The following is a 23,664-nucleotide window of genomic DNA, read 5'->3' as shown; positions in this document are numbered from 1 at the left end:
CAGCAGCAGGAAGGGCTTGAAAGGTACTGTTCCCACTGGTCTCTGGGACTTCCATTCAGGAACCACTGTGTTAGAACTACTCACAGATGCTCAGGCCAGTATTTTGAATCAGTGATTTTTGGCCTGTTCACTCACATTGATGAATTATCAGTGACAACACTAAAGAGAACATAGTGGTCCTTCTTTCCTGTTCAGAACCCTTAGAATTTGTTTGGTTTCCCTAGACTTATATCAATTAGGATTGTCCAATTCAGGAGGAAAAAGAATACAAGACATCTAGTTCAGTTTGTTTTCAGATCAGCATGAGTAAGTTTTTGAGTATAAGTAAGTCCCCTAGAATATCTGGGAGCTACTTATGTTAAAATTTTTTTTTACAATTTAACTCAAGGTCGTGTATCTTATCTGGCAGCCCTACTGCCAACATGATCGTGGACAGTCTTGCACTGCTTTTAGTATGTAAGTTTTTCCCTCTTGAGGCAGACTTTGTACTTGTCTCCCGAGGGCAGCCTGGATTGCTGGGTTCTACATCTCATTCTCCAAATTGGAGCAGTTGGCAAGGGGAAAAGAGTAAGAAGTAGAGGGATGGGGCATAAGGAGAATTCTTATTTCCCTGTGGCAGGTGGGTTTCCCAGGTGGCACTGGTGGTAAAGAGCTCAACTGCCAATGCAGGAGACAGATGCAGGTTTGATCCCTGGGTTGGGAAGGTCCCCTGGAGGAGGAAATGGCAACCCACTCCAGTATTATTGCCTGGAGAATCCCAGGGACAGAGGAGCCTGGTGGGCTACAGTCCATAGGATCACAAAGAGTTGGACACGACTAAAATGCCTTAGCACGCATGTGGAAGGTGGGGAGATTATAGAATCTCCAAGCAAGGCAGGACCAACATCTTCAGACTGAGAAGGAAAAGCTTTTCCCAGCAAACGTAGCTCATTTTAGTTTGAATCTACCAAGTACTTTTTTTTCTCAGTAAGAGCCCTAACGTTCACAGAGGAGACCACACCACGGCTAGAAATTTAATTTAGCCACACATGTTATAATTCAGCAACTCACAAGATTAGACTCTGACTTGAGCGATGACAGCCCTGTGACTGCAAGGATAAGATTATTGCAGGGCAGCATGGAGTACCATAGTCTGACTGGAGCCTTGAGCCAATCATTTTAAATCCTGTGTTGTCATTTTCCTTTTTAAGCTCTCGGGTGGAGTCAGAAGCAGGCGCCCTCCCCACCGTTCCATCTGCCTCATTCTCATCATGGTTCTCTCCCAGCCGCTGCTTGTTCTGATAAGCTTCATTCTAAGGTGCTCATTTCAGAAAACCACAGGCCATAATTTAAGTAATTATTTTGCTCCTCTGCAGCACGGATTCCACAAATCCATTTTTCCTCTAGTTGCAGGCGGTCATCTCTGCCTTCAAATTCAGTCAGGTTGCATATCTGATCCCAGACTCCCCTCCTTTATTTTTGAGGGTCTGATTTCTAAAGCCAGTTCAGCGTGGAATATTGTGTCTATGCCAGAAACAAACCACTCTGTGTATTCTAAATAGAAGAGGATTCCAAACAAGGGGTGGGGTCCTCATGTAATTGCTGGAAGCCTGCAGGAACTGGTTCAGGGCTCGGCCTCGGGAGATGCTTCTGAAGTAATAAGTTCCTGTGCCCTAGGGAAGCTGCTGCTTCTGAGGCACTCCTTTAAGGTGTGCTGAAACTGCCTTGGCTGCCTTGCAAACTGGAAGGCTGGAGAAGCGACCCTGGACTCTGTAATCCAGGGATTTAGGGAGTCAGAGCCAGTGGCTTTGACTGCGACCATTACTCTCAAAGGCCAGGAAGCTAGAGGGTGGCAGTGGAAGATGTCTGCCCTCCCAGGAGCTCATCACTTGCTGTAAGAGGAAGCTGGACGGGTACAGGAAGCCTGCTGCTGCCTCAGTTTCCCCTTCCAGATCGCCCCGAAGTCTGTCTAATGTACAGAGCTGAATTTGCCATCCTGGCTTCTCTCGAGGATAGAAAAAGACTGGACTCGGGTGCACCAGTGACTCGAATACAGGGCCCTAGGAGGTTTTGCCTTTTGTGGGAAAAAATTCCCACCTGTGGCTTGCTGTTCAAAGCCACATCACTTTTATTTCAGGTGGGGGAGTTTGTCAGCAAGCCAAGTAAAATTTTTGCCAACCGCTTTTGCTGATTGACCTTCCTACTCCTCTTTATGGCTCATAAATGTGAGCTTTTGCTGAAGTTCATTTTCAGCCATGTACTATTTGGCTTTTTCTGTATGCTCTTCACTGGAAAGCTTTTATCTCCATTATGATGAGTCTCACATCTATTCTTTCAGTTCTTCCCTTCCTCCTGAGTTTCAGTTTTGCATGTCTACCGATTTGTTGACATTTAAATTTAGATACCGTGTTCTTTTCTATGGAATTAAAAAAACTTTGGCTCAGTCGGGTCTTCGTTGTGGCACACAGGATTTCATTGAGGTGCACGGATTCTCTGGTTGTGGCACACGAGCTCAGTAGTTGTGGTGCATGAACTCGGTAGTTATGGCATGTGGGCTTGGTTTTGCTGTGGCATAGGGGATTGAACCCATGTCCTCTGCGTTGTAAGGCAGATTCTTAACCACTAGACCACCAGGGAAGTCCCAGACACTATGTTCTTACCTAAAACTTGGCAGTCTCTGAAATAGCTCTTAAATTTGTCCTTAACCTCCTTGTTTCTGTTTCTAATAATTATAATTAGTTATAATAATTAGTCTTCTAAACCTGAAACCTCAGTTTGAAACTCTCTTTGAGTTGCCCATTTACTAAAATCCATGCCAGTCAGAAATGATTCATTCTCATCCTCTCTCCCCAGGGTACCCCCCTTTCATCCCCGCTTCTGTTTCAGAAACATTTGATTTAATGCCTTTATGATTGATTTAGCGATTAAAGATATTAAGTCACATGACTCTATTCTGTTTTTGTTTTGAACTGTTCCTTCCTTCAATGCCGCTTAGTTTTACGTTGACTTTTTGGAAAGATTGTACTAAACATACATTTTCTCCTTAAAGTAATAACACTTCAATAAATATTTTTATTTAATTAGAAAAAGAAGGTCTCTTGGCTGTGATTAGGAGCAGAAAAGAAGAATTGTACCTTTTAAAATTAGAGACCTGGTTTCTCAAAAGTGGTAGTTGTACACTCTGGCATTGAATGGTCTTTGTTCATCATTGTTGTCAACTGGGTCTTGTAAAAGTAAGGCTCTAGGAGATTAAAAACTACACTCAGTATCCTGAGTGTTTTGAGACAGGTCTGTTTGTGTTTGTTTACTAAATGGTGTTGGGAATTAACTTTATATTATAGGTGAGTTTCAGTCAAGGACTTCATGACCAATTCTCTGTTATCTAAAGTTGGAATCTATAGTGGTGTGGATATTTGCAAGCATTTTATCGCTCTGGCCTATGAATAAGAAGATGCTTCCCTTACTGACTAATGGTCATTAGTAAGAGTCTACATGCAAAGTCTCGGTTTGTTTAATTTGAATAAGATACCTTTTCATCTGGTCCTTTTGCTAGGACAGTTATTCTGTGAAAGTCAGTACTAATATGACAGAGGACTTTATTAGCACTTCGTAAAGATTCATGTTACAAATGTCAGTATTTGATCATTTCAAATACTGAAAATCTGTGTGTTATCTTTAATATGAAAGAAAAACACACATTTCTAGGCCCATCCCCTCTGTTAAAAGCGTCAATTCTCTGGTTTCTTAAGGGATAAGAGGAATTCAGCTTTGCACTGATCAGTATCTGTTGCCTTTCTGTGTCATTACCACTGTTTCAGAAACATTTATGAGATTATAACCTGAAACCATCACCAATGAATCTCTTTTGTTCCTTAATCCTAAATTACCAAGAAAAATAAAACACAATAATACAATATAAACTATTTAAAAAGCACACAAAGGAGACAAAAATTGCTTTAAATTTTGGTGCATTGGTTCTAAGAGGAAATTGGGATTATCCAGCTTGATTTCTCTTTTTGTGTTATTGCTGAAGATCTGATTCAAAGACATAAACTCAGATTATAGTTAAAAAAAAAAGTAAGTTAGACACTTAGAAGAAATTGTTTATGGGAAGGTTGTTTTAAAAGAAAAAAGTGTTTTACAGAATAAGTCCTAATTTTCAAAGGTTTAAACTGGAAATATTTGTTCCCATATAGCACCTCCATAATTCTGTCTCTAGTTTAGAACACAGGGTAGGGTGGATAAAGAAGGTACCAATTGAAATAAATAAATTTATATTTTTTAAAAAAGGTATCCTAAAATTCGGTCATTTTTTAAAAGAGCCACTTTCCTCTTAAATCTTAACAAGTAGAAAATAGTATGTGTTTGTTTTCTTGGTCTTTTTGCTTCTCTTGAATGCCCGACAAGGGAGATCCATGTTAAAAAGTAAAATTACCAAAAGACTGTCAACAGAAGGTAATGAGTAGCTACCCTTGATAATTAGTTCTTTGGGTAATTATATGTTATTCAACTTAAGAAAATTAAAAATACTTTTGAGGTAGTAAAATAACATACTGAATGAAATCTAGAACTTTCAGATGTGAGAAAGCATAAAAATAGCATACATTTAACCATGTGCAAATATAAAATGATGAAGATACTGAGCCATCAGTTACAATCTAAGGTTGCCCGGGACCTATATTGGCTGACTGTGTCTCTATCTGCAATGACAATAATTTTACCCTGAATGAATGGAGGAATGATTGGCTAGGGAAACCAGTTAACATACTAGTTTTCTTCAAAACATGTATGGAGAAAATACAGTCTCATATTGTAATTATTATTCATGGCTGAATTCTAGCCTTGGGAGGCAGAAGAGAGCAGCAAAAGGATTCTGTAATTCTCTCTAGAAAGTTAAAGATTGAGAAAGAGGATATGATTATAGACTAGAAAATATGAAACTCCACTAATTTATAACTAAAAGAGTAATGTTTGAAAGAATTAGTTGATGACCGGTAAAAGCAAATGTTATTTATATGGATTGTAGACAATTTAAAGAATTCTTTATTCAGGGAAGTTTATAGATGATTACTTTATAATAAATAGATTATTTCTTTATAATGAACTAGTAAGAAAATAAGGATGCTGTAGGATGCAGTCATAACTTTTGAGATTGTTATCAGCAAGAATTTGGGGTAATTTTCCAAAACTGAGTACTAGGGTATATGGATCATGAAGTAAACCTGTCGTTACAATGAATATATTCTTCTACTTTAACTGTATTTTCATTATATAAATTGTTTCATGAGAGACACTGTAGAACATAATACCTTTCTTGAACTACTGAAACCTCCCTTATTTAGGTGTTTTCATACTTAGCATATGTTTTAGTGCCAGTTGTTTTAATTCAGACATTAAAGTTGTAAGTAATAGTATCAGTGTAAGCTTGGAAGAAGATTGAATATAATACTCTTTTTGAAATGCTTATCTGCCTCTTCTAGAAAAGTTTTTTGAAATGAAGAAAGGACAATGTAAAGATGCTCTGGAAATCTACAAACGATTTCTAACTAGGATGACACGTGTGTCTGAATTTCTAAAAGTTGCAGAGGTAAGTAATATTAACTCATATATCTGAAGTAAACAATAGAATTCATAATCTGGAAAGACATTCTGTCACAGAGTCACAGTGTTGAGGGGCAGAAGTCATCTCATCCAGGTTCTCACCCAGATCTGTGCTCTATACTTCTGCATTTCAATCAGATCGTTCTATGTCCAAATAAAAGTTTCGTGGATGCTCAGCTCACTCACAGCTTTGCAAGGTGGTTCATTCCTCCATCCCACCCTATGACTGTTCTTGATTGTAAGAAAGTTATTCCTTTGTATTGAACCCTAGAAAAAAGTCCTTAAAAAGTCTGTCCATTGTTCTCAGTATGTAAATGACAAACCGTGAACTCTTTCTTACTTTATTATTTTATTATAATCAATATTTTTCTTTACTTTCTTTATTATTTTGTCAAAATGATTTAAACACAAGAAAAAAAGGAAACAAAGTATAATTAAGTTTGTAAAGTTTATAAATTATTTCTTAAGGATGTCTCTATAAGTAATCATGGTAACTGTAGCTATACAGTCCTCTTCCTGGGGTTATCCGTAAATTGGTGTTTTCTCTTATGAAATCCAATGATTGACTCATACTGATAGTGGAGATTATGACGATTTACTACAGTCCTTTGTCAGGATGAATTATGGGTTCCCTGGCGTGTCAGCTAACTGATTGCTAACCCCTCAACTTTGTGAGAGGGATTCTGAAGTTCATCAGCAAAGAAATGAACGTGGACGTGGTACATTTATGCCATGTTTGATGTGGGACATTTATGCCATGTTTGATGTGGGACATTTATGCCATGTTTTTGCTGTTTTCACCATTTTCAGCCTATAACACAAGAATAGGAGTTTTATACATGTAATTTCAAAAGTACTCTAGTCTGTGTTATTTTTTAAATTTCATTTATTCATAGGAGTGACAATTGTCACATTCAAATTCCAAGATCAGAATAATCTTGCAGAATGCTATCTCTTGAGCTTAGACCCGTTCAGTTTATAATCAGAATTTTTTTAAAAAAAATTATATAATATGGAAAACAAAAGGTAAAGATTAGCTGTATAAATTAATGCTTTAAAGCATTCATGTGTACTTCCATGGGTTTATTGAAGTTGATGGCCTTTAAGAAAAATAGAACTGCTTGAAACTTTTGCTGCTACACAAGTTTTTTGTATTTGATATGATTTAACCATAATTATCAGTATAATCTAGTAAAATTTGCCTACTTTTTTTCTGTGAAAATATATGTAAGCACCCAAGGCAGAAGATTATTTCACAATTCAATTAATTCCTGGTACACATTCTTTCCAGTGTTATCATCTGATATTGTGTATATCAGAAAAATAACGCATTGGACACGTTAGAGTTTGAGGTATATGTTTCTCTAGTCAACATGAAAAGGCTGAGATCAAGGTCTTCGTGAGAAGAGGGATGCTTATTATCAATTCATTCCATTCTTACATGTAAAATTTTATTTTGTGTCACTTGATAACCTCATGTTATCTCAGACCCATTTTAAGCTGCTGAGGAGATATACAGAAATTAGATGTCATTTTGAGAGTTTTAAGTATTTTTGTTTTATTCAAACTTTATGACTAAGACTTTTTGTCGATTGGATGGAAGAAAAGTGAAAGTGAGTTGCTCAGTCATGCCCAGCTCTGCAGTCTCATGCACTGTAGCCCACCCAGCTCCTCTGTCTACGGGATTTCCTGGGCAAAAATACTGGAATGGGTTGCATGCCCTGCTCCAGGTGTCTTCCTGGCCCCTGTATCGAACCCAACCCCCTGCAGCTCCTGCCCCGCAGGCAGATTCTTTACCATCTGAGCCATCGAGGAAGCCCAGAATGGATACTAATTGACAAAGCTGTTTTTAGTAGAATAAATATTAATCGCAAGGGGCTGTGTTCTCTTTCATATTTAAATTACATTGTCCATAATTTAAACACTAACTGAATGCCAGTGTTTAGTGGTTTGGTTATGAATGTTAAATACAGAGAATTTTCAACAAATGTACAACCCTTCTCTTTCTACGAAAAGTGATTGTGTGGGTACATATGTATAGACTTCTGCCCGGTCAGCTGCCCTGTAGTTAACACCATTTGTCTGAAGGATGTGTACGAGACTTCCACAATGTTGTTTATGAAATATGGCTTTATTATAGGCTGTTTGGCAAATGTTAACATTAAATTGTCTATCATATTAAAAGAAATATCCATAGTTCCTATGGCCATATCCAAATTTTGCAGAGCAATTGCTTGAAGTACAGAAAATTTGCCATGTTTTGAATTCTTATGCTGAAGCTTCTAAAGCAGACAGCTGAAACTTTGTAAAATGGTTATTTAACAGGTAATAGGCATGTCTGCTAAACTCATTTCCCTTTTATAGAACGAAGTTATTCTTAGTTTGTGATTCCAAGGTAAATACCAACTCGTAGGAGTTATGTCTCCCAGAATACTTACAGGAGAAAGTGATGAGATTTCTGTAATATAGTCACACTTCAGCTCTATCACCCTAGTTAAGTGTTCAGGGCAGTAAGAATAGCAGATAAAGGAAGAATTCCTAAACTGTGTCTTTAACAGAGTTACCACTTAATAGAATCACATCACCTTTTACCTTGGGATTCCATTATTAAGAATCTATAATGCTTTTGGTTTCCCTGGTGGCACAAATGGTAAAGAATCTGCCTGCAATGCAGGTGACCCAGCTTCAATCCCTGGGTCGGGAAGATCCTCTGGAAAAGGGAACGGCTACCCACTCCAGTATTCTTGCCTGGAGAATTCCATGGACAGAGGAAGCTGGTGGGTTACAGTTCATGGAGTGGTAAAGAGTCGGACACGAGTGAGCATCTAATACACACACATAATTCTTTAATTTCAAACGTGCTGACTTCATTCATATTAGTATTTTAATAGATCATCTCAAGAGGTATTGATACACAGAAGTGTGAAGTTGCCTTAATTTATAATTCCATAATTTGAAAGAATGTGAGTTTAAGGATGACACAGACAGCTCCCAACAAAGAATTACCACCCCAAAATGTCGATACCACCAAGGTTGAGAAACCTTTTTGGAGATACAGAGAAGGCAAAAGGAAGAAGTTAGCTCATTTATGTCACTCATGTGGATTTTCCACTCTCCAGTTTGACGTACTGTCTTTGCAGAAGCCTGACGCTTACACTTCCTGTGTGTGCTTCTACATTTCCATCAGCTTAACAAAGCACTTTGATTCTCAGAGAGATATGTTTATCTGTAAGCCTCAATTTCCTCATTTATACAGCCTGAGAGAATTAAAGTTATGATTTGTATTTTATCCCAACTTTTTATTTTGAATAATTTTCAAACCTATAAAAAGAGTTGATAGAATTATATAGCGAACCCCTGTATACCCTCTTCATTGATTAAAAAAGTGAGTCTATTCCCATATTTGCATTCTTACTAGCTCTTTCTTTTTCTATCCCTCCCTCCCTTCTCTTCCTTCCCCAAGCTACCAAGATTAAAAATTCACATGTGCTTTTATCTAGTAATTCTACTTCTACAAATGTGCCCTACAGATGTATCCACAAGGTGCAAAATGATGTGTGCAACATTGCTTGCAATGGCAAGAGATGGGAAGCAACTTAAATGTTCATTAATAAGAGACTTGTTAAATAAATTATAGGATAAGGAAGTTGCTTCAAAATATATAAATACATAATTATTTTCCACATTACTATACAATAACAGTATACCATATACACTGGGATTATGCTTTTCATTTGACAATGTATCTTACAGCCATATCCATATTAATACACAGAGTTTTCTCATTTTTTGAAGCAGCTTCCTTCTAGTTGCCATTAACCATGGAGGAAAGTTTTTACAATTCAGTTTCTTAAGTTCTTTTTTTGGGGTTCAGCAAAATTCTGTTCATTTGTTATTTCTAACTCTTGCCAAAATCATTGTTTTTTGTTGATTGGAAAACTACACAAAAAGCGCATATTCAGACTGAGATTAATGTACATAATAACAACTATTTTTTAGCAAGATTGAGCTGTGCTTTTAACTAATACTCTAGGTGATCTAAGAAATTAATTTTTTAAATCCCATTAGATAACTTTTTTTTTTTAAATCCACAGCAAGTTGGCATTGATAAAGGTGACATTCCTGACCTCACTCAGGTGAGTGATTGTCTAAGTGAAAAACTTAGTATGCATGAAATTATTAATCCATAGTTTACCATAAATGGTCTTACTGAGGGCAGAGTCTTGTAAGCATTTGATGCATTTTGCATGTAGGCCAACCACCTTTCTTGGAAGTCATTCTAACTTGCTTATTTTTTCTAGCTATTGAATATATTTCTAGAGATGTGAAGATTTTCCTACTCTTATAAAATTTCTTTTTAAAAGGCAACTGAATATACTTATTGAGCTCATTTTTTCATCCTTAAATTTGAACCAAAAGGAAGCTTTAAATAATGTAAAAGGTGCTTTATCCATGAAACATGACATTTGTAGGCATGTAATCAGAACATTTGAACTGTTCTTCTGCTTCTTCTAGTTTTCAACGTGTCCCAGGGATGGAGAAGGGGGCACGAATGAGGAGAACACTGATGTCATAGTTCTACTACACTAATTCTTTTCTCCCCTATGAACGGGAGGAATGTCTGTATATGAAAGAACCTTTTTTAAAAAAAGTAGTAGTGGCAGATAGTGATTTTCTGGAGACTTTCTAGAAAGCAAAAGCAATAGTAGTGCTTCCTTATGAATCCTTTTATCTGTCAAGAGAGTACAGTGTACAGCTTCTCTGATGTATAACTGAGACCATTCACACAGGCACAGAGTTATTGTAGGACCTTTCTCCTAATTGGCTGAAACTGTTTTTGTTGAATCAGCTTGTCAGCCTGTTATAGTAAATTTCGGTCCCAAACATGTTCTTTAACTCAAGACAGATGACAGGAGAAAGTATAGAACTGTCATCATATATACCAATAATGAAGATACGAGTTTCCTGTCTTTGTAAATTAAAAAAAAAAAACACGTTATTATTATCCCTTAAAGTATCTCCATATTTAAATAATGTTAGCCTGAAATTTTTGTTAAAAATCAGAGAAACCCAAAGTAATGATCTCTGTATTTACAGTATTAAAATATCAGTTAAATACCAAGGATTCTTTATAAATAAAACAAAAACCAATTCAGAACATGAGGGCATTGTGTTTTTTGATTTAAAAGCTGGGCAGTAGCAAACTTCCCTGACAGTCCAGTGGTTAAGACTTCACACTACCAGTGCAGGGGTCATGGGTTTGATCCCAGGTTGGGGAACTAAGATCCCACATGCTGTGTGGTACAGCCAAACCATAAAGTTAAAAACAATAAAATTTGGGAGATAACACCTTCTATCAGAGTATCTTATACTCTATTATGGAAGTATTTTATACTTCCAATAGCATTAAGTATTTTTGCTACTATGAGAAGATAATGTTCTTTAATCAGTTACATACCTAAATAAGATATTGGTATCATGTTGGTTATGGTTAAAGATTGAGTGTGCATAAAATACTATTAAAAATATCTTTATTAGCTAAAGATTTATGAATTTTGTACCACTATAATAAAAAGCAAAAAAATCAGTGTGCTTTCATTTAACATTATTTAATTATAATAAACATTTTCATGGCAGTTTTTAAAACTAACCTACATAAATTATATGTTAACCCCCGCAAAAAAGGTGGATATTTAACTCAAAGATTAGCTGTTAGAAATGTTGAATCATCTTTATTTCAACTACATAGACTTTTCTCACCATGGAACAGAAGTAAAACTAGGTATAGGCTGGCAGGTAAGAAGAAAATCGGTCCTCAGTTGTCTCACTTAGTTTGGGCAGAGTCTGAAGGGAGACAAAGAAAGGTTTAGAAGAATATTTAAATTTTTGTTTTTAAAATTAGAAAATTATTAAAAGAAGATTTACAAACTTGGGTTTAATTTTAATGATATGTAATATTCATTATATAATCTGTCAAGTCTAGATACATAATATTTTATTTAATGATGTCTGTATTGTCATAATTTGAGGAACAGAGCCCTGTCCTCATCCTTAAAGAAGATAAGTTTTGCCCTGGATCTGGTATGAATAGAAAGCTGTTCTGATGCAGAGATTCATTAGACACTGTTAACGTGCTCTCCTCTGCTTCTGTTATGACCTTAAGAGTCACATAAACTTCAATATTAGCATTTATTTTAAAATTACCTCCTTATTAAAAAAAATCCTCTACTTCATTTCTCACAAGTAACCTACTTGTGGTTTTTGTTGGGATCATGAGCAGCAAAACTAAACACACTCCCTAATTTTTATTTAGAAGTCTCCATAGGTCTTATTGGAGGCTCATCATTGGATGGGGGTTTAGACCCATTGTGACAGTCTGGTCTGATCCAAGCTGAAAGGTGAGCTATTCTAGGGTTAGTCCTTCAGATAGGGGTAGACCAGGACTAATCTGGAAATGGGTCAGAAATGCCAACCTGTGTGAAGTCTAAGGTCTCTGAGATTAGATTCTGCTCTGTGCCAGCCATGACTTCTGAATCTAGCCATGGCAATGAACAAAAATACCCACCAAGTAAGAGGATTAAAGGGGAGATAGGGACCAGAAGGGCTCCCTATCGACTGGCAGTAGGAAAAGGCTGTTGCTAACTGAGAAAGGATTAGAATTCCTTTTGCAGCAAGATGACACAGAGGAATTGAATGGATATCTTTTAACTTAGTAAATGCACAATAAATACCAGTGTGGCACCTGTAGCCCTTCTTAAGTTGTGCATATAATATCATCATAACAGCATTTTAAATGATTTATAAATATTGAAGAAAAATATTTTTAAATACTCAAAAGTACAGTACTGGATAAGAAGTGAATGTGATATCAGAACTGAAATATTTCCTCCTCAGCCCTTTCCAATGGTTTCTTAGAGCTAATGATCAAAAATTAGAATGCTGTTTTCATTACATTTTTTTTCATTTGGTTTTAATGATGCTTTAGAATCTAAAGCATCTGACTTGTAAATGGATGGTTCCTTTCAAAATCAACTATGAATTTTTTCCAAGAAAGGGATTTTCAAAATATTATTTCTTGTTTGGTGTGTGTGCATGCATGTTCCAAATTTAATATATCTCCATTTATGAATAACATCTTAGGTTTTGATGTCAGGAATTCTGGCTGATCTGAAAACTACTGGTAAAGAAAAGTCTCCTTTTAAAGACTGTACCACTGAATCAGTAACCATGATATATCACTGTTATTTATTCGCTTTCACAAGCTACCTCTTATTCTCTGGGTTGGTGTTTTCATCTGATTGGTCTATTGACTTCGGCATTATTTAAAATAAGCCACTAAGGATACTGCTAATAATTCTGAAGTTCCTTTTACAACAGCAGAGGCATTCTCAAAATTTTGCCCCTTTGGAAATTTGAGACTGTTTTCATATTTGTCTGCTGCATGGCAGGATGTACTCAGTGCCATAGATGGAGTTGAGAAGGCCAGCGTTCCTACACTCACGGATTTTATTATCAAAGTAGTTTCTTTCCCTCTGAAAATATTTGTGTTTATTTCTGTTAGATTTAAAATGTGCTAATAAGAGATATAAATAATAAAGCATCTTTGAACCTCTAAGGTAAAGTGCTGCAAACTTAATTTTATGTGCAATGCATTGCAGAGTAACACCTCAGAGTCAGTTTTGCAGTCTGTTTTTGTCTCAACTATTGTGATTTTTTTAACTACTACTTTGTTTTTAATTTTTTCTTCAATTATTAAGAAATTTAAAAAATGAAACTGCAAACTATTATCCTAGTATTTTACATTTTGTTTTAGATAATTAAGAAACTATTTCTATAGGAAAAAATAACTACTTTTGTTATCAATTTGTTAATTTAATGTAATGTTCTCTATTTTGTAACTATAAATAGCATTTTTTAAACAGATTTAGCACAGAATCACATTTCTTTTGCATTGCATTTAATATTCAAAGGACCTAAATCTTTTAAAGTTCTATGCCCAGGCCTCCTAGGTTCCATTATTATGACAATTATAATCATTATAATTATGAAAATATGGCAGTTTCAAAGTTATCAAGTGTGGATTCATCTAAAAATTGTGAAGCCATTTCTGTCTTCTTCTTTTCAAGGTTACAATACACATTCTGTTTATTAAGTGATCACATCTTAGTAGTTTATAGTTTTGCTGTAGAGCAAAATTTTCTTTATCTCTTGAAAATTCATTTTTTAAAGCTTAGAAGTATACCCTTAGTTTTAGTTTACTGTAATTTGCTAGGTCCGCTTTTACCTGCTGCTGCTGCTAAGTCGCTTCAGTCATGTCCAACTCTGTGCGACCCCATAGACAGCCGTCCATCAGGCTCCGCCGTCCCTGGGATTCTCCAGGCAAGAACACTGGAGTGGGTTGCCATTTCCTTCTCCAGTGCATGAAAGTGAAAGGTGAAAGTGAAGTTGCTCAGTCATGTCCAACTCTTAGCAACCCCATGGACCGCCTACCAGGCTCCTCCATCCATGGGATTTTCCAGGCAGGAGTACTGAAGTGGGTTGCCATTGCCTTCTCCACTTTTACCTGAACTGTATTTAAAAATTCTAATTTTATAGTTTTCAAAATTTATTATATCCCCTGAAAATCATTTATTCTATAGACATTAACTTTTTATATAATGCTCATAGAGCTAGCTATCTCTTTGTACCCTACCTTCAGCACTTTGGTCAATTTAATATTTTTATTCACTTACTAATTTGTAAATTTATGTTTGGCTCACTTAGTAATTTATACTTAAAATAATCATGTAATTACATATATAATAGTCATTATTGTTAAAACAGCTTATGAGCATGTTAGTAAAATGAAAATGAATATTAAATATCTGAACTTTCAGAATTAAAGTATTTCAATAAGAATTTATTTTCATTTGTCATTATAGGTACAGTGTAAAATGTACAGTTGTATAAACTGCCTTGAATTCTGTGACCTATTTCAGCATTTACCATAGTTACTTTAAAATGCTTCAAAATTAATTTTATATTAATTAAAAAAACAGTTATCAAAATTAATTTATCTGTAAATGTTATGATAGTCTTTGAATGCCTATGCTGCTGTCAAGGTCTAACTTGAGTTAAGATTTTTCAAGAAAGATGAAATTAGATTTCTAATACTTGAAGAATAGATGGGGTAGAATACTTATATGAACCTGTTATTTCTCTTTTTAATATACAGTAAAATGCCATCACTTTATATTGCCTAAAAATTATGAAAACAGATATTCAGGTACTTCTTACTAAGAGTTCAAAATATGTATCAAATTTGTCAAAATGCAGTAGCCTTATTAAAACATTAATATTTGCTAAACTCCCTATATTTTATATATAAATAGCTCAACAATAAGAAATCTTAATTGTGGTCAACTATTAAAATTATATTTCTCCCCTACAACTTTCACTCTCCCTTTTTTAATAAAGTAATGACTTTCTCTACTATTTCAGTCAAGTATGGATAAGTGAGATTTTACTGTATTTTCATATTTCTGTACGTTTGTATTTGGGCACTTATATTTTTGATTTGGATGTAAATATCATTACTTTTTCACTGTGTTCTTATGGAAGTACATTGTGAATTTGATTTAATTGTTTACTACATTTAAATAATATCTTTAAAGAAAGTCTATCCAATGCAATTTATACACTGAAACCACACTGTAACATTATTTGCTGTGCAGTGAAGTTATGTATATGTAAGATGGGCCTGTTTGAGATCATGTGAAATTTAAATACTTAAGTACCAAAAGCACCTGAAATGAAATTATCTCCCATATGTATTGGGGTACACAGACCTCCACTATACAAAGTTACAGTGATGTTCCAGTGTGTTTATTTTGAAAGAAAGCAGTACAGACATTTATTTTGTACTTTCTTATTGTAGGCTCCCAGCAGTCTTATGGAGACCCTTGAACAGCATCTAAATACATTAGAAGGAAAGAAACCTGGAAACAAGTATGCATTAGTTGTATATTCTGAATAAGACAGAAAAATATTAGAGTTGTTCTTTATACAATGAGATTTATCATGGTACTGCAGTTTCATGGTATGCTTTATTGTAATTCTCAGTTCCCCTCAAAACCCACCACCCTTCCCATTAACTTATAATAGCATGACCCCATATATAGGTGGTCTATCTGTGGGCTAATACAGCAGATTAGTAGGTTTTACCTGTGTTGGCTGAACTTGCTGACTTATTTATTTGCCCTCAGAAGGGATTCACAGTCCTCAGAAAATGAGTTGCTTCTGTCTAAAAGTTGAGGCTGTCGTCAATGGGCACAAGTAAGAATGAGCCCGATTTCCCAAGCAGCCTTTGAACACTGTTATGTTGCCAGCCCCACTGTGGAAAAAGCAAAGCCCTCTGGCATTGCTTTCTGCACTCTAGACTCTACCCACATGGACCCTTCGGCGTGGCATGCTGCTGATTCTTGACTCAGATCTTTTTCTAGACAGAGTAGCAATCGAGCAGCGAGAAGTACACTTTTAGTATATTGTCAGCCTTTGTGTTTGGACACTTAGATTTATATACATTTTTCCCCATCACATGCCAAAAATGTCCAGGTTCCATTTTTGTTCTCTCCAGCTGGGGTCATACTTGTCTGTTCACAAGACCTGATCCTTTTCAGTTTTGGCGCCTTGCTTAGACTGTAATTCTGCTAATCTTGGATGCCCATCTCTCCTTGTCTCTGTGTGTGGGCATCTTATACATCCCAGGAGGGCCATCTCATGAAGCCATCCTTAATCATGCGCTGCACTGTGTTATGACTTCCCTTCTCCTCCCCCCGCCCCCACCCTCATATGTGGTTTAAATGGATTTTCTGTTTCCTAAGGTCAGAGACTATTTTGTACTTCATTATCTTCATCTAAAAACTTAACGTAGCTCTCTCTACAGAGCCAGTTTGAAATCTGTTTTTGTTGGTGTTCCCAGCTGTATGTTGATTCTGTTTAGATTGACAGCAGAAATTGGCAGAGACAACCCATGAACAGTTCATTGCAGGGCTGTCGGCTGACCATGAATTTTACCTATGATACAGCTATTAAAATGCATCTCCTTTCTGCTTGTTTCTCTCTGGGCATTCTCCTAGAATCAAGATTGTTGTGTCTCAAAGTCACTTTTTTGCTTGTTGTTTCATTAGCTAAGGGTTATTTGTCATCTATTACAAGTTAGTATAAAAATTATTGCATGTCTTAAATTTTCAATAATAAACAATGACGTGGGACTCTCTTAGGCAGTGATGGCAGAGCTGTTTGGAGTGACGACTGGCAGGACCTCTGAGGGGCTCTGTCAGGGTTGTCCCAGATCTGTCCCCACTTCACTGTTGGCCAAGGATGATTGTACTTGTGTGGGTAGATTGATGTCAACTAAAAAGGCATGAGAGTTAGTAAGTCACAAAAGAAGGTGGCCACTTCCAGTAATTGCAGCCACTTCCCCCACACCATATTAGGATGTCTAGGAAGCCAGATGAGTTACCTAGGATTTAAACCAAAGGACACAGGAAGCCCGGGGAGTGTCCCTGCTCCTCTGGCTGGTGGATCTGTCTATTTGAGGAAATATGCACATCCCAGAGTGAGCACCTCTCCCTGGGCAATGCAGGATGTGCATGGGTGCAAGGCGGATAAGCTGGCTTATCTGCCATCTTCCCCCCTCATGTCCTCACACCCTGCACGGGTCTACCCTTTTCCTGCTTAAATCTGCCAGGGCAGCATTCGTGTGAAAAGCCATCTCCCAGAGTGAATTTCATCAGCCTAACTTCAGATCTCAAGCTGCCCCCTTGTGGCTGCTACAAACTATTTGGGGGCTATTTAGCTATGGACATTTAGAGTAGTAAAATAAAAAATGGTCTTTTGTTTTGAATTACCTTTGACTGAGCATAATTTTCCTCTCTCCTTTAAAATCATTTAGTGCTTGTCAGATTTCTTTTCTGAATTGGCTAAGACCACCTCTGAACTTGTCTTTGCTTATTCCCTATTTTTAAAATAAATGAACTATAGTAGTTAACTGTTTATTTCTTTGTATGTTTGTGCTTACCTGGGAACTTAAGTGAAGGGTGAGTACTGTATTGAGTGACTTTTTTGCATTTGGTTATTACTAAAAATGCAAAAAACACTCTTAAGATTCCACATTTAGTATTTAAAACATTTAAAACTGATTTCTGTCCATTTTACATATCTGTGTTTTTTCCATTATACTTTTGAAATTTGTCTCTCAAGGTGACTGGCATAAATGGTTTTACTTTATTTTGGTGTTAAATCAAGACTAACAAACTCTCTTAGGTGGCTGTACAGATATTCCTCTGAGATTTTAGAAATCAAAGACTTCTTCACTTGTTTAGTAAACAAAAGATTTACCTGTGGCTCATGGCAGAACTGCCAAAAGACAATGTTACAGAGAAAATTAATTAAAGAGGTTTTCTTTGTCTTCTAGAAGCAGTATAAAATTATTCTAAGTAGATACTTTAAAAGAAGCATTTTCAAATGTCTGCTAAAAATATGTAGGTCTTTTCTATTTAGTGCCTTATATCCACTGACAACTCATTTTTAAAATTTTCTGCAATACTGTGTGATATGCATTTGTACATTAACTGTTTCTGTAATTCCACAGAACTAGAGAACTTGATTTTGTTTTATACGTGGATTTACTAGCTGTTAAGGGTGCAAGAAATCTCAAGATTAGTGTAATTAAAATTATTTGGAAGAGACAGGTTTTTCTCATATGCATTTTGTCTATCTTTCTGGCTAGCATTTATGACCAAAACTGTATAGGGATTAGTGTTATGAATAAGAAATATAATTTCTTCTCTTGATAGCTTACCATTAGCACATTGGTAGCAAATCTTGGCATTTTCTGTGTTCATCATAAAAATCCATGGTTTGTTTGTAATGTTTTACAAGATTTAGAGTACATTACTATAGCTCATTCATTCTTGTCTTAAATTACATTCATGTCTTATTTTTCCCCAACATGATTCACTGTGTACTAAATTTCTCTAGCTCAAGTAATTGAAATAAGTACTGAAATAAGTACCAGGCTTTAAATAATGTCATATTTTATATCTAAAGATTACAGCATTTTCTTTTATAAAGGGCTAACAGCCAGTGATAGGGTAGGGGATCATCTAAGGAACAGGTTAAAAGAAGCAGTCCGTGTATTATGTAAGAGAGGAACAAATGTGCTGGGCTCCCCTGTGTTTTTCATCAGGACAGGCTGGAATGTGAAACGTGCACAGACAGACTTGGACCGGAGCCTGAAATCCACCATTAAAGAATGATGAGGCTTGGGCAAGTTATTTACCTCTTTGAGCCTCAGAGCCCTCAGACTTTAATCAGTGATGAATGATGCTTCTTAAAGCAGTGGCCCCAGTGGGAACACCTCTGGTTCTCCCTTTTTGAGGAAATCATGACGAAACCTGGATCTGGTCCATGGAAACAGAGATCGTACATCCTGACAGTTTAGTTTCATAAGAAAATAACTGTTAAGATGTTTGGCTAATTTATTCTGCAATATATTTATTTATCTGATATAAAGCAATGAGATAGAATTGCTTCCTTCCAAAAATTTGGCATCTAGTGGCGAAGACAGGCAAATAAGATACAGTGCAATAAGTGGAATGATTGGAGGAGACAGACAGTAGATTTTTGCTTAATCCACAGGGTAACTACAAGTGTCATTTAGTAATAGCATTCATGCAAGAGCTTGGCAAACTGATTCTTGTGCCAGATGATATTTCGTACTTAGGTTTGAGCATGATATTCTTTAACAGTAGGTAGAGACATTCTGTCATTTTTACTATATCTTTATTTTGCTACAGAGCGTAGAATATGTCAGAAACTTTTATATATTAGTTTGGACCTATAGTTCAAAAAGTTCTCATTCCTCCTCAGTTCTCTTTTCTGCATTAATATTTCTCATTATGTCAGTACCACTAAGAACTGATTCGTGAAAAGCTCTTGAGAGAGAAACAAATTAATTTCAATTAACTCATTGTTAGAAAGTGACCATATCAGGTGGCTTCTGTGTTTCTGTTTTGCCTTTGCAGGGTTAAGACTATTACTTTCTTGAATTTTTATTTAGACCTAACTCCTTTCCTTTTCCACATATTTAAAGAGAAGAAATGGTGGGAGTAGAGAAATTATTAACCAAAAACTCAGGGAATTTTCAACCTTAGTACTAGATTTGTAGGCTCCTAAGTTTCTGAGATACAGAGAATACTGTGATTCCATTTATTTCAGTAGACCCTTAATGAGCAGCATAGATATACATATCCTTTTCTCCATAGGGTATGTTATACTGAAGATACCAGCCAAACTAAACATCACCTAATCAAGCATTACCCTTAGGCTTCTATCTTCATTATATCACAGAGATCTCTATGAGAGATCTCTTTATTTCACATTCGTTTTCAGTAAAAACCAAACAGGAAATGGCAGGCATGTGTTTGCAGATGAAGTTGAACGTAAGAGCTATTAAAATGCATCTAAGCTTGTTAAATTTCTTTCGCTATATCCAGTAAAACAAAAAATTCACGATACTGTACCAAGCTCCAGTTACTAAACCTCTGCTGATTTTATTTCACTCCTGCCACGTGTGCTATTATCTCTGTAAATAAATAGAAAACTCTCCTCTAAGACCCTGATGATAGTCTTCTTATTGAAATCTCTTGTTTTTCCTTCATCATGCTTCCTTACTAATTTATTTTCTGCCAATTCAGGGTAGTAAAATCTAAGCTGTTCAGGCAGTTTTTTCTGAAGCATTTTGCTGGAAATGACATACAATAATCAGTGCCACCAGTAATCTAACTGAAAAAAGAAATGTATTTCATCCTGATTTTCCCTCATTCCCTGAGAAACAAGGATTGAGGTTGCCGTTCTTTTCAAGCTCTTAAGTTTTCACAGGATAATGAGAACATTTCTCATAGATAGTTTTCATTACAGCCATGAAAAAAAAGACAAGCTCTAGGACGTAAAAGTTGAGACACATAACAGGCATGTGTAGGGATTTCTTTTTATTCTAGTGTTCCTTTTATGTATCACAGTTTGATTAAATGAATCCCAATGTACTTTAATCTTCATGGGTTTTCTAACTTTTAAAAATATTAAACCAGATAGTTTTGAAAAAAATCTATAAAGCATTATTTTTCCCAGGTCTTCTTGGGCAAATTTTTTTAAATTGCAAGTTGAGCAGTTTGTTTTTGATGGAAGTAGGCAATACAGATCAACTCCAGTAGTTAACTAAATTGCTAGATACAAAAAAAAGATTTTGAATTTAAGAATTTTTAGCACTAGAAATTAAGTGGATGGAAAACATTAGAAGCAGATGTCAGATAAAAATTGTTTTTAGAAAATAGTTTATGCATTACTAAAAGAAGTCTATATGTAAACAAGTTAATGCTTGATCAAGCATCAGACTTAAATGCTTCTACAAATGTATTCAGGTTTATTTAGTGTTTATTCTTTTTGGTTTCCTTTTAGATCTGGTGCTCCCTCTCCATTAAGTAAGGTAAGTTTGTCTTGTGTATTTTTTTTTTACCTTTTTAACAACTTTAAATTGTAGAGTTCAGTGGCAGTAAGTACATTCACATTGTTGGGCAGCCATTGCTATTATCCATTTGGAGAACATTTTCTTCCCAAGCTGAAACCCTGTACCCTTTAAACACTTCCTCATCATTCCCCACACTCATCCCCTACACCCCCAGCTCCTGACAAGGCACCATGCTACTTTTTGTTGCTATGATTTTGACAACTCCAGGTGCCTCAAATAAGTTGAACCTCTCAATACCTGTTCTTTTGTGACTGGCTTATTTTACTTAACACAGTATCTTCCATGTTCATCCTTGATGTATTGGGTTGGCCAAAAAGTTCGTTTGGGTTTTCCCTTAAGATCTTAGCATGTGTCAGAAATTTCCTTTCTTTTGAAGTCTGAATACTATTCCATTCTGTGTATAGACCACATATTGTTCATCCATCCCTCCATAGATGATCGCTTAGGTCACTTCCACCTTTTGGTTATTGTAAATAATGCTGCCGTGAACATGGTATACAAATATCTGTTCAAGTCCCTATTTGCAGTTCTTTAGAGTGTGCACCCCGGAGAAGGCAGTGGCACCCCACTCCAGTACTCTTGCCTGGAAAATCCCATGGACGGAGGAGCCTGGTGGGCTGCAGTCCATGGGGTCGCTGGGAGTCGGACACCACTGAGTGACTTCACTTTCACTTTTCACTTTCATGCATTGGAGAAGGAAATGGCACCCCACTCCAGTGTTCTTGCCTGGAGAATCCCAGGGACGGGGGAGCCTGGTGGGCTGCCATCTATGGGGTCGCACAGAGTTGGACACGACTGAAGTGACTTAGCAGTAGCAGCCTCTGCACCCAGAAGTGAAATTGCTGGATCCTATGATAATTTTGGAGGAGGGCATGGCAACCCACTCCAGTATTCTTGCCTGGAGAATCCCATAGACGGTGGAGCCTGGTGGGCTGAAGTCCACCAGGTCGCAAAAAGTCGGGCTGACTGAGTGACTAACACCTTCACTCTCATGGTAATTTTATTTTGAATTTTTTGAGGAAAGGTAAGGTAATTTTTTCTTTTTTTCTTTTTTGTATTTCCTCTTACATTAGTTTCTCAGTCCAATATCATATAGCAATGTCTACTTAGCCCTCTATCTGGACTAAAAATTTTTTTAAGTAGGAGAAATTTTCATACATTTATATTACAACTGAGAACAAATATATCAGTGTAACATCTTAGTAGTTTCAAAGGACTTTCAAGAACTCTGAGTCATAGCCTGGTGAGATAGATAAGGCACATGATGGTGCATACGTGTTAAGTCGCTGCAGTTGTGTCCGACTCTTTACAATATTATGGACTATAGCCCACCAGGCTTCTCTGTCCATGGGATTCTCCAGGCAAGAATACTGGAGTGGGTTACCATGCCCTCCTTCAGGGGATTTTCCTTACCCAGGAATTGAACCTGAGTCTCTTAATGTCTATCTGCACTGATACGTGGGTTCTTTACCACTAGCACCACTTGGGATGATAAAGAAACCAATTGTCATTGGGTATCCTTCCAAACATGTCTTTTAGACAATCTATTGTAATAACTGTCATAACTCCTTCAACTCCCTTTTCTTCTTTAGCATCTTGTAAGGACAAGATTAGGGTTGTCAGTGACAAGAATGATTTTAGTTCTGTAGGTTGGTAGTTTAGATTTGGCATTGTATTTTTCAGGCAAAAATGCGATAAATGTGCTCTTTCCTCTTTGCCGAATTTCTGTCGTGTAACTAATGTTATTACAGACAAGAAAGATGGCATTATGACTGCACAGGGTACCCCAGACACCCTGTACTCTGTCAGCACATGGCCATCTGCCTAAGAGTTCCTCAGGGAGCGCCATCAGTCAGACAAACAGCGGAAGCTCCCTGGTGACCATGCTGCACAGCTGGATTTAAAATCATGTCTGTGAAAGAATTCTGCCGCAGGACTGCTGAGTAGAGTGTGGTAAAATTCTGGAATCCTTTAGGATGGTCTGTTTAGGTATTCTGGCCAAATCAAATTTTGACTGTTTTTTTTTTTTGTAATAACAGGATTATTTTGGTTCTGTTTTTCTCCCTTCCTCATCTCTTGAGAGCTTATTATTACAAGGCAGTTTTTAGTAAGCCTTTGGAGACTTTCATTTCTGCATTTCTGCTGGTAGATTCATTCCTGTCCGTACATTCTCCTTGGTATTTCCTAAACATCACTTCCTAAGCTTATTTACATGTGTCGGTTGAAACAAAAACGACACATTTATTTCAGAGTTGTCAGTGTCCACAGGGGACAGCACACAAATTCGTTTTTGTCGGTTGTTTCTATTCCCTTGTTACTCTTTCACATTCCATTGGGAAACTTTGAATTTTCGGTGAAGAACAAAGCTTGAGTAGACCCTTCCTGAGCAACAGTACTCATCCTGCTCTTGCATTTATCTCTTATCTGTTTTGGAAGTTCTTGGTGCTTGGCACTTGTATGTCTTTGGGTTTTGAATTCTTTATGAGCTATATTCTTAGTGCTTGTGCCCATAC

The 23,664-nt window shown here is 36.5% G+C and overlaps 1 protein-coding gene across 10 annotated transcripts in view; it reads left to right on the top strand.

The window, feature by feature from the left end:
• SNAP91 (synaptosome associated protein 91) overlaps positions 1–23,664 on the top strand; it is a 168,389-nt gene that overhangs the window by 71,715 nt on the left and 73,010 nt on the right. For 7 of the 10 annotated variants that reach the window (XM_040238966.1, XM_040238956.1, XM_040238960.1 and 4 more), the window contains exons 8-12: positions 5,460–5,566; positions 9,675–9,716; positions 15,497–15,567; positions 17,655–17,660; positions 21,082–21,109. In XM_040238966.1, the coding sequence (XP_040094900.1) occupies positions 5,460–5,566; positions 9,675–9,716; positions 15,497–15,567; positions 17,655–17,660; positions 21,082–21,109 (254 nt within the window). The remainder of the gene's footprint in view (positions 1–5,459; positions 5,567–9,674; positions 9,717–15,496; positions 15,568–17,654; positions 17,661–21,081; positions 21,110–23,664) is intronic. The other 3 variants (XM_040238963.1, XM_040238961.1, XM_040238958.1) reach the window with 1 other exon arrangement.

This window comes from Oryx dammah, unplaced genomic scaffold (genome assembly GCF_014754425.2).
Source record: "Oryx dammah isolate SB20612 unplaced genomic scaffold, SCBI_Odam_1.1 HiC_scaffold_4, whole genome shotgun sequence".
Classification (NCBI taxonomy): Eukaryota; Metazoa; Chordata; class Mammalia; order Artiodactyla; family Bovidae; genus Oryx; species Oryx dammah.
This window is presented reverse-complemented; position numbering and strand designations above follow the sequence as displayed.